Here is a 17,380-nt window from a genome sequence, read left to right as displayed (position 1 = left end):
GAGGAGAAAATTCCAAAAGAAGGGGGAAAAGGAACCAAGAAGTTAGCAGCAGAAGAGTTCAAGAATGAAATATTTACATTCTATTAGGGGGATGATGATACAAGTATCCTCTTGAAACCCTAATCCTATTAGAGATATTTATTGATGCTCAGTCATTTTAGTCCTGTCTGATTTTTCATGATCAGATTTGGGCTTTTCTTGGTAAAGACACTGGAGTGGTTTTCCATTTTCTTCTCCAGCTAAAGATGAAGAAATCAAGGCAAATAGGATTAAGTGATTTACCCAGAATCACAAAGCTGTTAATTGTCTGAGACTGAATTTGAACTCAATGCCACTTATCTGCCATATCAAAGGTCATAGAGAGAGTTAAATACATGATAGGATTGTTTTTGTTATTTTTTAATTATCTTCAAAGAAGAAAGGGAAATGGGAAGAATGACTACACTAGGAAAACAAAAGGCAGAAAGGATGAGAGAACTTATTGTCTGATATAATCTGTGTGTACAAGAGGATTAGAAACAAAAGAGGAAGAAGTGAGGAGAGTACCTGTCACTTGAACATCACTTTCATCTAAACCAGTCAAAGGAGAGTAGAACCCATCCATACCCACAAATACATATGATGAGTTTGGGGGTAGAAATAATTTCAGTTCAGTACAGAAACAGAGGGGAACAGAACGAAGGAAGGAAAAGCATAAAAAACAGAGAGAGTAGATTTATAAGCAAAAACCCTTTAACCACAAAGGAAAAATCATGAAGAGGTGTTTAAAAGGAAAGAAACCTGCAATTAGGGCCTAGGGAAGTGAAAGGGAAGAGAGGTAGGACAATGAAAGCCGATTTGCATCAAGTATAAAGCACTGGTTGAATACAGACCTCTTATTATTTGTAAAGAGTAAGAAGGGAACAAAGAGTAGAAAATATGTATACTTTAACATATTTAACATGTATTGGTCAACCTGCCATCTGGGGGGGGGGGAAGAGGGGAAACATTAGAATAAAAGGTTTGGCAATTGTCAATGTTGTAAAATTACCCATGTATATATCTGGTAAATAAAAACTATTAAAAAAAAAAAAAAAGAGTAGAAAATATGATAGGGGAAAAAAACAATCATAACTGTGAATGTGAATGGGGTAAATACACCCATAAAACAAAGAACAGGATAAAAGATTAGAAAGCAGCAAGATAATATGTTCATTTATAAAAAACATCTGAAACAAAGATTCACACAGAGTTCAATTAAAAAGCTTGAGAAATAGCTAATTTTTTTAGCTGAACTTTAACAAACTAGAATTAGCAATTATGATCTCTCTCAGACAACAAAAAAATAGAATTGATTGAAGAGATAAACAAGGAAACTACATACTCTGTTGAAAGATATCAAAGAAAATGAATTAGTACTACTGTTTAACATATTTACATTCAATGTTATAGCAAATACTTAATACTAAAAGGAAAACTTATATAAGCACCAGGAAGAATGAAATTATAATAGTGGGAAAATTCAATGTATCCCTTTCAGTTTTAGACAAATCAAACAACAACAATAAAAGAGAACATAATTTAATAACCTGAATAAAAAACTAAGGTGACAGACCTCTGCATGTAGAAAGAAGTAAACTTATTTATCAGCCATGTGTGGAACTTTTACAAAAACTATCCATATATTAAACCTCATAAAGAAATGTAAAAAAGCAGAAATATTAAAGATATCTTTTGTGGATCACAATGCAAATAAAAATCATATCTGATAAAAATACTGAATAAAGAATTTAAAATGAATTGGAGATTAAGTAATTAAAGAATTGATCAATTGGCAAAGAAATCATAGAAACCATAAATAACTTCAATAAGGCAACATACCCAAATTTTGGGGATATAGTCAAAGCAGTTTTTTGGGAAAATTTTGTAGCTCCAAAGACTTTTCATTAACAAAAAAAAAAAAAAAAAAAAAAAAAAAAAAAAAGAGAAAGAATGGATCAATTAATTGAAAATGCAATTAGAAATAATTAAGAAGCCAGAAATTTAAAAAATCCTAATTAAAAATCAAAGTAGAAATTCTGAAAATCAAAGGAGAGATTAATATAATTTTAAAAACTCCAAACTATTGAATTAATACAAATACTAATATAAAACTAATACAAAAACAAGAGGTTTTCTTTAAACAATAAAATCAATGAGCCCTTTATTGAAATATCTGATTTAAAACAAAGAAAAGAAAGTGAATAGTAAAAGATGGCAGAGGGACAGTTGAATGTTTCATTAGTATGAACAAAATATCAAGAGACCCAGGGAAAGGTTAGATTGGTTAGATTTCCACTGCAGAATTTATAAAAAGGGACCAAGGGGAAGTGGGTGTACTACAATCTGTGATAGTGGAGGGCAGTACCTATACTAGCAATACACTAAAAGGATCATACTAAAAATAGTACTTTTGAATCCAAGCTACAAACTGTATCAAAGCTACGCTGAAAACTTCCATGGCTTTAAATAAAATTTGTGCCACAGAATATCTTACTCAAATTCATTTTAATATATGCTAAATTTATGTGGAACAAAAAATTCTGTAAAATTAATAATAGCTAAAGATCACACAGTACCTTTCAATACTCATGCTTTTCCTCTCTCCATCCCTGTAAAAAATAACAAAAAAAAAAAAAAAAATCTTTAGTTTTTCAGAGTAATTTACTTTTTAAAAACAATTAGAAAATCTAAATGAAAACCAGGCATCTTTTAGAGATCTGAAAAAAAATTGTTAAATTTAGAAATTAAGAACATGTTATATGGCAGTATGATAGACAAAAGTGTAATGAACATGCAAATCTAACATCAATAAAAGAGACAGAACTAAGAATCTCAATAGAATTTTAGAAAAATTAAGATGATAGACTTCTACATGGAAATAACAAGGAATAAACATAATCTCAGCTATGTATGGTAACTTTACAAAAATTATCCATGTATTAAACCTCAAAAATAAATGCAGAAAAGCAGAAATAGTATCACATCTTTTGTGGACCACAAAAAGTGAGGAGAAATCTGATCCAAATCTTGTCTATTATAGTTATTATCTGTGTGACTACGAACAAGTCATTTTAACCTCTCTAAGATTTTCTTTGGTTGTAAAATGGGGAAGAAAATGAAAGGTTAACAAAAATGCACAAAAGCTATAATAAACAGAAATACAAAGAATGATAGGGATAAAGAAGACTGAGAAATTACTTCTGTTAGGATTTTGAGATTAAACAGGAAAAGCTTTATGGAAGAAATAACATTTGAGCTTTAGGGTAAAAACTGTGGGAAGGAAAGGCATTTTAGAATAAAGATATGGAACATCCTGAGCAAAATCACAGTAGCAGAAAAAACCTGTATGGCATTCCAGAGAAATAGCAAATCATGTAGTTTGAAGACAGAGTAGGGAATATGAAAGGTTTTGTGGTTTTCTGGAGGTCTCTGGACTAGCCTTTGTTTCAGCAAAGTAATCTCCAGGAGCATAGCCAGGGATAAAATCCAAATTCTTTATTATCTCTTTCAAAGTCTTGTTTCCTTGCCTGGGGCCTGGGCTAGCTTTCTTGAGATCCTCCTGAATGTGTCTTGATTTCTGTGGGGGAAGCAGGACCACCACCACAATGGTCTCTGTCTGGAAGTCTGTCTCACTCAGTCTGAGGGCTTGTACTCCAACCTCCAGCCTCCACAAAGGTCAGAGATAGAAAAAATCTGTTTGGCTGAGTTTGTTCTAGCTTATATCCTCTATTATAATTACATTATCATAGGTATGAATCTCATTATCAACCATGCTCTTTTAGTATCAGAGGCTTTTTATGTCTTCTCCTTTGTTTTGAGGTTTTTCTCTTTTTCTGTCTCTCTCAAGGTGCTCATTGGCACCCATCTGATTCCTTCTCCATCTGTAGAGATACAAGCAAACCCTCTCCCCCAAACAGTTGACCTATCTGGTCCCTTCCAGTCACCACTTTCTGAATCTCTCCTTATCATCTGGCAATTAAATTAGAGCTGCTTGCACTGGACATGGCCCTTCTGGTGAGTTAAAAAGCCTGTATTCTCCCCAATTGTAATCTCTTTCTGCCATCTGATTGCTTTTCTGCTGATTGATCATATCAGAGTACTGAAGTTCTAAAGACTCTCTGGGTGTAAACCTGGCTGCCATCATGACCCACCTGTTTTTTGTTTGATGTCTTGGAGCTGGGTCCCGCCTCTCATTTCCCTGCATTAATCTATATTCTGAAACCCAGTGGAAGCTCTTATTGCATTTTGGACATGGGGTTTTGGGTCTTGTTCTCTCACGCTGTCTTCTCACTCTATCTCTATGACAACATTGAGCTTCCAAATGCCCTATTTTACCACATTGAAAGCATTGATGAGTCTCCCTGGAAGTCCCTTGCCAAGAAGGACCCTGTCTTACCATGTTCTGCATTATAGCCTGGGCATTTGTGCCCACTGTGGCACAGCATCTTTTATAAAGGAGCATCTTTGTATAGTCCCAGTATAATTCTTCTACAAGCCTCATTAGCATTTTCTCTAGCAAGTTGTTTGATCATTATTCCTATTGTTGAATTTTCACCAATAATTTATATGACAACTGTCTGCAAACATCCCATTAAATAAGCAAAGGGTTCATTTGGACCTTGCTCTATTTTTGTGAAGGCTTCCCCTCTATCTTGTTTTCTTGGGAGGGAGCCCCATGCTTTGATAGCAGCAACAGCAATTTGCTCATATGCTATCAAAGGGTAATTAATCTGTGCTAAAGTGTCTGTATACTGACCTTTACCTGTTAGTTGGTCAAAGGTGACTTGTATATTAACTAGGGTTTGTCTATATCATTGGCCTTATATTCTATATAGTTCACTATACTCTGAAAGCCACAACAAGTTTTGTCCAGGTTCTAAACATGTCCTTGCTATGGATTTCCAATCACTAGGGGTTAAAATTTCATAAGCCAAATTATCTAATACTATCTTAACATAAGATGATGTAGCCCCAAAAAGAGTGCAATCCTTTTTCAAATCCTTAATTATTTTCAGATCAAAAGGAGTGTATCTTCTCCCTTTTTGACCTGAAGAGTCAAACTCTTGAATAACAGGGTATGCATTTATTTTTAAATCAGATATATCCTGTCCTTTTTTAGCTTTAACCAGTGCCTTTTGTAATCTTGTCATAGGATGCTTCATAGGTGGTGCTGTTGGTGTCACTGCCTCTCCCACTTCTCCTCCCTCCACCTATGAAGGGTTAATTGAGGGGGGTAGGTCAGAGCATGAGAAATGCCCTAATGGCTCCTGCTGTGAAGCACCATACTCCTTAATTTCATAAGCTTTGTACTTAACTCCTTTCTTGTCTAATTCTTCATGCTTTTTACCTAGTTTGTCAATATCCTCTCCCTCTTGCACTTTCTTCTTTTCCCTTATTCTAATACTTATGTAATTTCCTAAAGCCAATTGTATTAAGTTATATGTATAGAATGTTTCTTTAGGAATTGAATCAGGACCATTATCATTGTAATATTCACCTAGTTGCTCTCCTACTAGTTTCTACTTGTTTGGCTAATTCTTCTTCCTTAGAGAACCAAGGAGATGAGTACTGTAATATTTCTAAAAGCCCAATGATCTGCTGTCAAGTTACAATCAAACCTTGGTTTTTTATTAGTCTAACCATGCTTTCTACACACTTTCCTTGCGGTGGAGAAGTCTCCTTTCTAAACATTTGTCCCATTTCAGCTGAAACACTAGTTTATCCCTTAACAAAGTTTCCTTCTTGTCTATTTTAGTACTCACCCTATTTCTGGGTCATAGATGTAGGTTCTTAGCCCCATGTTCAGACACCAAAATGTAAGGTTCTGGTTGGTTTTCTGGAGGTCTCTGGTCCAGCTTTCACCACAAGAATAACCAGGGATAAAGTCCAAATTCTTTATTATCTCCTTCAAAGTCTTGTTTCCTTGCCTGAGGCCTGGGCTAGCTTTCTTGAGATCCTCCTGAATATGTTTTGTTTTCTGTGGGGGGTGCCAGGGGACCACCATGATGGTCTCTGTCTTGAAGTCTGTCTCAGAGCTTGTTCTCCAGCCTCCAGTTCTTTGTTTTCTCCGAATCTGTTCCAGTCCCTTTCCGAGTCTGTCTCTGGCTCAGATGGGCTTTGATCTCATTGAAGAAATGAAGGAGGACAGGTTCCTGCCACCATGGTGGTGTGAGACGGAATGAATGAATCTTGCTGAGTTTGTCCCAGGTTATATACTCTAGTATAATTACATCATTGTAGGTGTGAATCTTGTAGAATAGGTGTCAATCTGGAACAACTATATTAAGTACTAAGTACATGTACTGAACTAGAGAACTATTAAGCACCATGCTAACCTAGATAACTATTGTCTTATCAATTCCACTGAGTTAGTACCTTGTAAGAATCCTTGTTTCAAGTACAGAGTTCTGGCCCATTATAGGAATATATAGGTGCATGGCAAATGCAAGAAAAAACCAGAGGTAAGATAAAACCATGTTGTGGAAGTCCCTGAATTTCAGATGAGGAAGCTTAAAATGTTTAGAAAAACTGTTTTTGATAAAAAGTTATATAACATGTGTGCTCTCTGTCTCTCAGAAAAGAGCAATATATCTTTATATATGTATATATAAATAAAATTAATTACATTATTAATAACATAACAATATGTAAGAGGAAATAAGAGAGCAGCAGGATCAGTGAGGAATCTATTAAAAAAGATTGGGAAAGAGATAAATAAGGCCTGAATTAGGATAAAAACAGTAGACATGGAGAAAAGAATACTTGATGAAAGACATTTAGAAATATCAAGATTTGGAAGATGGTTGAGAAGAAGAGTCAAAGATGATTTCTAGGATTCATGGATCTTTTAAAGTCAATTAGAAGGAAAATCCCAAAGGCACAATTACCAGCCAAGAAATTTCTCTTTTCTCTTTAGTAATTTTTAAAGTTTTACTGTTAGCTTTTGCTTTTACATAACAGTTATATTTCCTTCCCACTGGACAATGCTTTTTATGAGAAAAAAAGTCATTTGAGCTCAATTCACAAGCACAGCAACTAGCTAACCACATTTCACATCTATTCATCTGATCTCTGATCTGAAATGAGAAAGCTGTGGTTTCATCAGTTTACATGACTAAGATTAGTCTTTACAAATAATTAAGAATCTTGTCTTTTAGTGTAATTTTAATTTATATCACTGTCATTCCTGTATATTTGATTTCCTAATTTTGCCTAACTTTGCTAAGCAGCAGTTCAGAAAAATCTTCCCATTGCCAAGAAATATCTTTTCTTTTTTCTTGTGTAAGGCAATTCCTAAATGCTCAATGACCAATGTTTTTAAAATGCAAATGAAGGTTTTAAGCCTTTAAAACTTCATAGACTAAATCATAACAGTTCTATGAACCTGTGCTCATAGTCAAATCTCCATCTAGTTAAATAATGGATCTCATTTTTTCCAAAGCGGAAATGTGCCCAAATTTCAATAAATAAACTGTTTCCCCAAGCAAGAGTAGAAATTTAAGAAAGGTAGAAGGAAGGAATTTTATCACTTTTGTATTTTTTAACCTTCCTTATAAGAGTGTATTTCTATTTGCGTTCCTGGTGATGTAGGTATTCTAATTATAGAAATATATTTTTAAATTAAGGCTACCTTCTTTCTTTTCCAGTTATACTGGCCTAATGGAATTTTTTCAAATACAAACTTTATAACTAATACCACATTTGTTGACATTGCCATTCATCACATAGAGAGATATAATGAACAGAAGTATGGGATACCTTTCCATTTGTGTTGAACCTAGTCCAAGGGAAATATGAAGGAAGCTATGCCAAGATGTTTCAGAAAAAAGAAGAGAAAGTAGGGCCCTCTTCTGGTAAAGGTCTGAGCAAGTGACAATTCCAAGTGCTTTTAACATTTTCTCAGTTACTTTCCCTATTCCTGGAACCTAAAAGAGAATTGATATTATCACTAACAGTAGAGAGAAGATATCTTAAACAATTAACATTGAAACAAATTTTCAAAACAGTAAGATTGGAGGTAAATTCCCTGGAGATATGACTATAAGGTAATGAGACTTAGCTCACAACCCTCCATGATCATCACAGGGCTGAGAAAGAGATCATTTAGTTTATTTGAGTCTCCTCTTTATCTCTTTTCCAATCAGGCAAATTGAATCCCAGATGGCCAAATGTCTACCTTAAGTCATAAAGCTAGAGCAGAAAACAGTCCAGGAGCCAGGATTTGAACTTAGACACTCCAATTCAAAATTCAATACCCTTTCCATTATGCCATAGTCAGGTTCATACTTTACCGCTGTCCATATATAATAGCCACCCAAATTTAGTTAGATAAAAACTGTAATTAATACTTGGAAAATCCCTTTTTTTTTTGTGCATTGCAAAGTACTTTATTAACATTCAGGAATGCCTGAGAGATCAGTATATAGCAGCACATAATGCTAATCCATTTTAAGGAAAGAAAAATTGTCATTTTGTTTTCTAATAAATATATTGGATTAAAATTGTAAATCAACTTTTTCAGGGAAATATATTACCTATAAGGGGTTTGATGGGTTTAAAATATTAATTTTATTTTTAACTTATCGAATAACAAACATTTCCATAACATCATATAATAAAAAAGATGATTGCACATGAAACTACAAATATATTATGTATAACTTGTCACTCCTTTTAAATATATAACAAAGCTATCTTTTAGTTTATAAAATTTATTTATAAGTTATTCCTTTTAAATATATGATAAAGTTATATCATGGATAGAAATGGCTACCATTAGACACAAATAGGATTTTATATGTAAATTATTCCATGTATATATATATATTTATAAGTTCTTTCTCTAGAAGCAGATAAGTGTCTTTATGATGTACTTTTGAAGAATTTTGTCTATACACTTGATTCTTGAAGATTATACTAAAGTAATAGGGACAGATACCTGATTCAAATGCTTCTAACCATCATACTGTTTTTCTACTAGTCCCAGAATGTTTGGAAGCTCAGGAAAAACTCAGCTAGAGAAGTGTTTCCCTTTTTTTAGGGACTCACTTCCAAGATAAGGTACTTTATCTCTTTGGGGATTTTTTTTTTTTTAAATAGCAGTTGTGGGGAGTGGAGATTTATTTATTTGAAAATAAATCAATAAATAGAATTATTATTTATTAGTTAACTTGAAACTCCAAAGAACAATAGTCTATCTCAAAGCTCTCCAGACCTTAAGAAATTGGGTCTGGGTCATAAATTTGGATTTGTTATAATATTATCCTTATTGTCTCAGAATCTTTTAAACTATAGGCTTTTATAATTGTAGAGTCTTTCTTATACCACTCTAAAAATGTAATAATGGAGGAGATTTTAAAAACCTTATTTCTAGTATTCTGTTATTCAGTCAGAAAGTTCTTAAAGCCCAGCCTACTTTTTTCCTACCATCTGCCTTTTCATCTATCCTATTTTCAGTGAAGAGAGAACTACTACTAATTACATTCAGTACTCAACCTATTTATCTATCTATTCTCTAAAGCAATATACAGAAGATATATTTTGTATATGAGTATTTAGAACATTTTATATTAGAAACCTCACCTTTCTAATGGGTAAATCCTTGATGAAGTCCATCACAGCTTGTCTGTTAGGAGAAATTTGGTACTGTCCATTTGGTTTATTTTTATCACTGCATACTTTCGCTAACATTGTATTCGGAGCAATGCCTAAAAAAAAAAAAAAAAAAAAAAAAAAAAATTCAGAAAAATCAAAGAGATTGAGGGCAGCTTTCTAAAAATGTGTAATAAAAATCCATCTTTATAGAATAAAATAACTATATAAAATGTTTAAGAAACCGGAGATTGTATAGAGAATATTCTCAACGCCTCTTGTGGTTTTAAGCCTGGGTATAGAAAAGGAATTAAATTGATTTCTTTAATAACTGATCTCTAAGAGATGGGAGAACAATCAAGCCACTATGTTGGTAATTTTAGATCTATTAGCAGCTTCTGATATTGTTTACTATGAGGTTTTTTTTTTTTTTTTTTTTTTTTTTTTTTAAATTTTAGCTTACTCACTACTTTCTACATAAATAGGACTGATTGGCTCCATTCCTACTTCTTCAAAAAGTCCCAAAAGAAGATTTAAGATAAATGCTTATTCAGCGAAAAGGTGCCTCTTATGCAGTTCTATCTGATTAGTTTGTTGTTGATAGTCACACCAAATACTCCATAAAGTCCACTTTAATTCTGAGGGAAATGAGAGGAACAGAAACTACACAAATCATTTTAGTTTGCAACTCAAATGCACCTGTCATGTGATACTGTGCATCACAGCAGTTTGTGTTTGTGTTTTATCCTTATGCTAGAATCCATAAAGCCAAGGACAACCTCTAATTTAGAATTTGTGTTCTAAATTCCTAGGGCAGTGATCTGCACACAGAAGTTTAATATGTGCTGATGAATTATTGAGATACTACTGAAGCCGTCAGAGTTTAGAGCTGTCGTATCAAGAGTACCCTGATAACACCTAAACCTTTATTTCTTTTTCATGTCTTAGAGATAATGTTGTTTTCCTGCTTTTCAAAATGGAAGAACTTTTTAATCCTAAAATCTGAAGACCTCACAGAGCAAGAGACATATAAGAAGAAAATTAAATACTCTCATATCTTAAAGTACATTTGCAACCAAAGGATACTGGTTTCCTTGTAGTTCCTTGAACAAAAGACTCCCACTTTCTGACTGTACATTTTTTTCTCTCTGTCATCTTCCACTTCTCTGGGTTCCTTTAAGTCTCAACTACCACCCTACCTCCTCTTAATACTAGGGCCTTCTCTCTGATTTATCTCATATTTATTTGTATGTACATATATGTTTGCATGCTGTCTCCTCCACTAGACTATGAACTCATCTAGAGCAGGGCTGCTCTTTTGCTTTTCTTTGTTTACTCAGCTCATAGCATAATACCTAGTACTGCAGGCACTTATCCATAGAGACTTAAAATGGTATTAGAAAGCCTGGAGCACACACAAAAAATCTGCAAATGAGATCCTTCAAAAGTGCTTTCAAAAGAGACCACTATGCCTTTCCATAGAAAAACACAAATATAAACAAAGTTTTCAAACAGCCATTTAAGGTTGTTTCACAACACTATAAAGAATCCTCACTTGGTGAAATGCCTTTTCCACAATAATCCAACTTACTAATGACTTTTAAAAAATTAGTCTTCCTTAAATCAACTGATGCTGAGTGAAATGAGCAGAACCAGAAGATCACTGTACACTTCAACAACAATACTGTATGAGGATGTATTCTGATGGAAGTAGAAATCTTCAACATAAAGAAGATCCAACTCACTTCCAGTTGATCAATGATGGACAGAGGTAGATGCACCCAGAGAAGAAACACTGGGAGGGGAATGAAAATTGTTAGCACTAATATCTGTCTGCCCAGGTTGCATGTACCTTCGGATTCTAATGTTTATTGTGCAAAAAGAAAGTGATATTCGCACACATGTATTGTACCTAGACTATATTGTAACACATGTAAAATGTATGGTATTGCCTGTCGTCGGGGGGAGGGAATAGAGGGAGGGGGGGTAAACTGGAAAAATGAATACAAGGGATAATATTATAAAATATATATATATATATATAATAAAAAAAAAAAATTAGTCTTCTCTAAAGAATGTAATCTAATGTGAGAAGTCAAAGTAAGTCAAAAAGCTTTTATTAAAGTACCTACTATGTACCAAGCATTATGCCAAGCACTGGGAATTAAAAAAAAAAAAAAAAGTCCCTGGCCTCAAGGAGCTCACAGCCTAATGAAAGAATTGCATTTATTATTATTAATATTATTTTTATGGTATGATATTACTTTCAAGATCTAGACACTTTATTATCTAAAATGCCTTTATGTTAATGTTTTGTAGCAAATACAATGAAAAATGGTATATTAGTGAGGCAGCTCAGCAGAGAGGAAAGACTACTGAATTGGGATTAGGGGGGTCTGGATTTGGGGCCAGACTAGCTGTATGAGGTAATGTTCACAGCTATGAGCTTCAGTTTCTTTAGCTACCCCCAGGGAATTTTGTGAGGCACATACTTTTAAAGCATTATAGAAATATGACTGTTAAAAAAAGATTTTAATATTAACAACTGACAATGTTGATATTAAATAAAATATATATTTGTCATGAAAACACAAGCTTGGCTACAATTTTGAAAATGAGATAGCATCTTATTATGTTGTATAACAGAAACTATGATAAAATAAAAACATTTGTTTTCATTTAAAGTTCAAATCAGAATCTGGATTCATGCCTAGAGATGAAAGAGACCTTTAAAGACCAACTTCAGAGTTAATAATGGAAGCAGAATAGTTTTTCATTTTTTTTGACCCTATTGGGGAAGGAGATACTTAGGTGAGGTGAATTTTCCAGGTATATAAAGAATATAATTTTAAATACCAAAAAGTATCTTTTTTGTAATGCAAATATTTCTAAAATGAGTCACATACTTTCCTGCTTTAGTAAGTAAACAGAGCATGTACTACAAAATAGACCTTTTCCTGATGACTCACTAATTATGAAAAACAGTTGGCATATGGTGCCAATTCAGTGATATTCTTAATGGATCTTGAAGTATGCAGGGCTATTTGGCCCTACATTCAATGGCCCTAGAGGACTATGGCACTGCAATGGATATTTCTGTCTTTTGTCTGATTTCATTTCTGTTCTCAATGTCATTTCTCACAACTATTCAGTGGGTCTGCTTCTGTTTTTCCTGCTATGAAAAAGGGAATGGGGAGGTAAGGAAGGGACTAAGGGAAAAATACTGACTGCCAAAGATTGTGTATAAAATTCATTAAATTACTACTACTACTACTACTACTACTACTACTACTACTACTACTACTATTCTACTATAATTTCACATTTATATAGAGCTATAAAGTTTACAGGATACTTATTTTCAAAATAACTCTTTTTAGAATTGTGATGTTCTGTTTCTCTAAAATTTTAATCATTCTCTTGGGGTCAGGTTTCTTGGGGAACTTCTGAAGGCAGCCTTCCTTTCAGTTCAGTTCAATAATCCCAAAATGCCGCTAGGAGTTAAAGTTCAGATCCTTTATTGTGTCCTTCAAAGTTTTGAATCTTTTCCTGGGGTCCGGCTAGCTTTAATAGAGGCCTATCTCTCTCCTTGGTTCCCTGATGAGCTCTTGTCAGAATGTCTCCAGCCAGCTGCAGCCTCTTATCCTCCCAATGTCTCCAGCCAGCATGAAGGTAGATTTGGGAATGAATCTACCTCTGCCTCCAAGAGTGTGGGATTATGGGTTTCTGCCTTGTGAATCTCCCAGAAGTCAATCCTAGTTCTGAATCTCCCAAAGTTCTCTTTGGCCCTGAATCTCCCGAAGTCCTCTCCTCCAAAGTCCCCTGAAGTTCTCCTGGGAAGTCCTCTTCTTGACTGAATCCTGGCTTTTTATATCCTCCTAGAGAATGGGCTTGTGGGTACTCCTTAAAAGTATGCTCTCTTAAAGGTGTGAATCTCATAAAATTCTAGTAAATACATTACTGAACTAGAGAATTGTTAAGTACCATGCTAAATTGGTTAATTATATCCATTCCAGTGACTTAGCACCTTGTAAGAATCCTAACAGAATGGGAATATTATCTTCATTAGGCAATTAAGACAACCAAACTCAGAGAAATTAACCAATTTACCCAAGATCCTCCAGCTCTTAAGAGTTGGGACTAGAATCCAGAAGACTGATCCTAAGACCAACCCCCTTACAACTGTACTACACAGTCTAACACATATCTGAGATGGACTATGACTTAATGGCTTTTTCATACTTATGTTTTTGTCCTCAAAAACCTTTTCACTTACATCTAGGCCTATGGCTATTCTGGAAGCCTAAAGCTGCCAGAAATTTGGCTGACTACTAACCAATGAACCACATTTTGAAGCAACATTAAAAATATGAATGCCAATAGCATCCTGTACTTAGCAATACTGAAAAGAATCCCTGAATTAGTCCCCACAATGGTCTCACATACCTGCACTGGCTGTCAGAGATGTTTTTTGTTCAATTCTGAATCTAATTTCCTTTACAACTTCCTCAGCTGAAGTCCCAAAAATAACTGAATTTTGGAGGACTTGAGGATCTCTTTGTTCTTCAAAGTGTACATGGGAAGGAATTTCTGGTTCTTGTTGCTGTAGATGAGGAGGGCTATCTTCAAAAAGTAAAGGAGAAATGGATAGGGCAGCTTCATTTAACTCTGGTGCCCCTGATATGACAGTTTCTGGTTTATCTGAATTTTGCAAAAGAAATAAAACAAGTTTCATGTTAAGGAAATATATAATTAATGTATAAGAATTAATCCACAAAGAAAATAAAAATTAAGATATTTTAAGTTTCCCAACCCATTCCAAGTCAAGTTGGGAAGCTCAACCATTTTTATAGAACTATTTGCAACAAAGCCTACATAAATTCAAAGCTCTTCCTAGAGAGAAAAGTCTTCTAGGGCAAATATATCATTAAATTCCAACTAAAAGAAAACAAGTTTTAGTCCTGAATGGTAATATTCTTAAGAAATATTAAAAAGACAACAACACAAAAAATCTTGGCTATATTTTCTTCCTTGAAATTATAATTAGGCACTTAAGTTAAAATGTGACTTGTATTTGCATTTGTTTTAAGGCCAAAAAATATTTTTGTAAGCTAAATTTTAGAAGAAAATAATCCAAAACTAATTAAAAAGACAATATGTATATGACCTAATTTTATTAATTAAATAAACTGCCAATTGTATTTGTAAGAAAGATGACTAAAAATTTTTTTTCCTAACTCATAGAAAGCTGTTACAATGCAAGAATCAAATTTCTTTTATTTATTAGGAGTCTTTTTACATCACTATTTGTATGTAAACTTGATACATTTGCTAAGGACATATCCAATAGATAGAAAGGATTCTAAAATTAATTTATCCTATTTCAAACATAGAGTTATTAAGATTTTGATACAATCAACCACAGGGAGAGGAAAGTGAAAAGGCAGAGATAAAATGGAAAATAGATGGAATAGAAAAAAAGAATGATAAATTTAGTGAGGGTAAAGCACAGGGAGAAAAGGAATCAAAGGATTTCTGAGTCTGGGACATGGAAGTAAATTTTTTCATCTTTCTTTTCTTTATAAAAGTACAGATCCTTGTGTAATTGTACCAAGTCCTGAACTTTAAATCCATAGTAATATGAATAATTAATTTAATTACTGACACACAGAAAAGCCTAGTGGGCAATAAAAACCTTGTATTTCTAAAAAAAAAAAAAAATTAAAAAAAAATAACACGTTTCTACCTAAATAACTTGTCAAATTGCTCAGGTACACACACACACACACACACACACACACACACACACACACACACACACACACACGGGTCTGCATAAGATGATGATATGAGAATTAAGTGAGAAGCATTAAGATTCCGAGAAGAGAGAATACAAATGGGTAAGAAATGAAATGAAATGTTGTGTGTGAAGAACAGAAAAGGCTACTATGAATGGACTGTAGGATATTGGGAAGAAAAGCAAGGTTTAATGAGTCAGCAAAGAGTGGTTGTAAAGAGTTTTAAAAACTAAATAGAGAAGGGGCAGCTAAGTGGTGCAGTGTTTGGCCCTGAAGTCGGAGGACCTGAGTTCAAATCTGATCTCAGACACTTAACACTTCCTAGCTGTGTGACCCTGGGCAAAGTCACTTAATCCCAATTGCCTCAGAAAAAAAAAACAAAAAACAAAAACAAAAACAACTAAATAGAGGTGTTTACATTTTATCCCAGAAGTAAGAAGGATGCCACTGAAATATGAGCTGGAAATCAGATGGCACTTACTTTGGCAACAGTGTATAGGGCAGACTGGAATAGTGTGTGCCTTGAGATAGGAAGAACAACTCAAAGACAATTTAGGAAAAAGATAAGGTGTGTTTGAACTCAGATGATAGGATGTGAATAGAGTAGAGGGCTGGATGAGAAGGTAGAAAAGATAAAATCTGGTAATTTATTGGATGCAGGGTAGATGATAGTGAGGAGTTGAGGATAATGCTGAGATTACAAACCAGATACACTAGAAGGATGGTGGTGCCTTTGACAGAAATGAGAAAGTTTATTAGAGGGGAGTGCTTTTTTGGGTGAAAGATAATAAAGTATAGTTTTAGACATTTTAAGTTTGAGATTTTTCTTGGATATATACTTTGAAATGTTTGATAGGCAGTTGGTGATAAAGATCAGGGGAGCCATCAGGTTTAGATAAACAGATTAGTGAACATTTAAAAGGTCAAGAAATCAACATTTATTTTTAAATACAGCACATATTGCTTTCCTAATCCCAAAAATATTTTATTTCTATATTTCAATGGAATCTTGCTCTCATCATTTGGCATGTTTCTTCTGAAAATACAGATTACAATTCTTCCACCAATCCCTTCTCATCTAATTACTTTTCTCCATATTTTCCCATATATCTTCTACAGAGGGTCTACTTAACAAAATGGAAGCCTTCTTTTTGGCTTTTAAACATACCTTGGGTATCAGTGGTGTAATCTGACTGACCATTTGTTTTTCTCTATTTTTATATGACCAGTCTACTTTCTTTTCCAATCATATGATCTCTTTTATACCTTTTATTTTGAGCAAGTCAGTAATATGCAGTAATTTACACATATCCCATGATATTTCTCTCCATTTCTCTTTAGATCATCTTCCAAATTTTAATTCTTTAACGATCTGTGACATCTCATTATTTGAAACCAAACACTATCACTAAAAGAATGTTATTAAAAAGACTGGTTTTTGCTTTACCTTATTTCGGAGAGTAACCTAGGATGGCTTAAAGCACTGCACAATTTCCCAAATGTAACTGAGCCTTTTCTAACCTCTACCTATACTAGTGACAATTAAAAAATATATTTTTTTAAGTTATCAGTTCCAATAAATAGCATACCATTTTCTGTAGTGTTTCCTCTTTTGATGAAATATCTTCTTTTATCCTCAGACCAGTTTTGTCTTTCCTCTAAGTGCTTTGTTATATTCAAATAAGCTTCATCAAGGCTCATGGCCATAAAATTGGGATCATAATCGGCAAGAATTTCTCTAACCTTGATAAATACACAAAAAAGTTTTTTATATTTTGCTGCTGTAGCAAAAGCCTCTGGCACATTTACTTGATACCTACATTAGGAAAGTCTGACATGGCAACTCCATTACGACCTTACAATCAATAGTTCCTAGATTTATGGGATAAGTAATTAATTTAATACATTTATATAAAATTTCCTTTGCTTGAAAATAGATCATTAAATCAAAAGACCATGAAAAAGCTTTT

General features: G+C 33.7%; 1 protein-coding gene across 4 annotated transcripts in view; it reads right to left on the bottom strand.

The window, feature by feature from the left end:
• POLK (DNA polymerase kappa) overlaps nt 1–17,380 on the bottom strand; it is a 102,635-nt gene that overhangs the window by 6,950 nt on the left and 78,305 nt on the right. For all 4 annotated transcript variants that reach the window (XM_074282293.1, XM_074282292.1, XM_074282294.1 and 1 more), the window contains exons 7-11: nt 17,000–17,153; nt 14,059–14,313; nt 9,604–9,728; nt 7,780–7,946; nt 2,598–2,630 (exon numbers count right to left, since the gene is read on the bottom strand). In XM_074282293.1, coding sequence (XP_074138394.1) covers nt 2,598–2,630; nt 7,780–7,946; nt 9,604–9,728; nt 14,059–14,313; nt 17,000–17,153 — 734 coding nt within the window. The remainder of the gene's footprint in view (nt 1–2,597; nt 2,631–7,779; nt 7,947–9,603; nt 9,729–14,058; nt 14,314–16,999; nt 17,154–17,380) is intronic.

The sequence above is a fragment of the Sminthopsis crassicaudata genome, chromosome 1 (genome assembly GCF_048593235.1).
Source record: "Sminthopsis crassicaudata isolate SCR6 chromosome 1, ASM4859323v1, whole genome shotgun sequence".
Taxonomy (NCBI): domain Eukaryota; kingdom Metazoa; phylum Chordata; class Mammalia; order Dasyuromorphia; family Dasyuridae; genus Sminthopsis; species Sminthopsis crassicaudata.
Note: the sequence above shows the minus strand (reverse complement) of the source record. Positions and strands in the feature narration are given on the sequence as shown.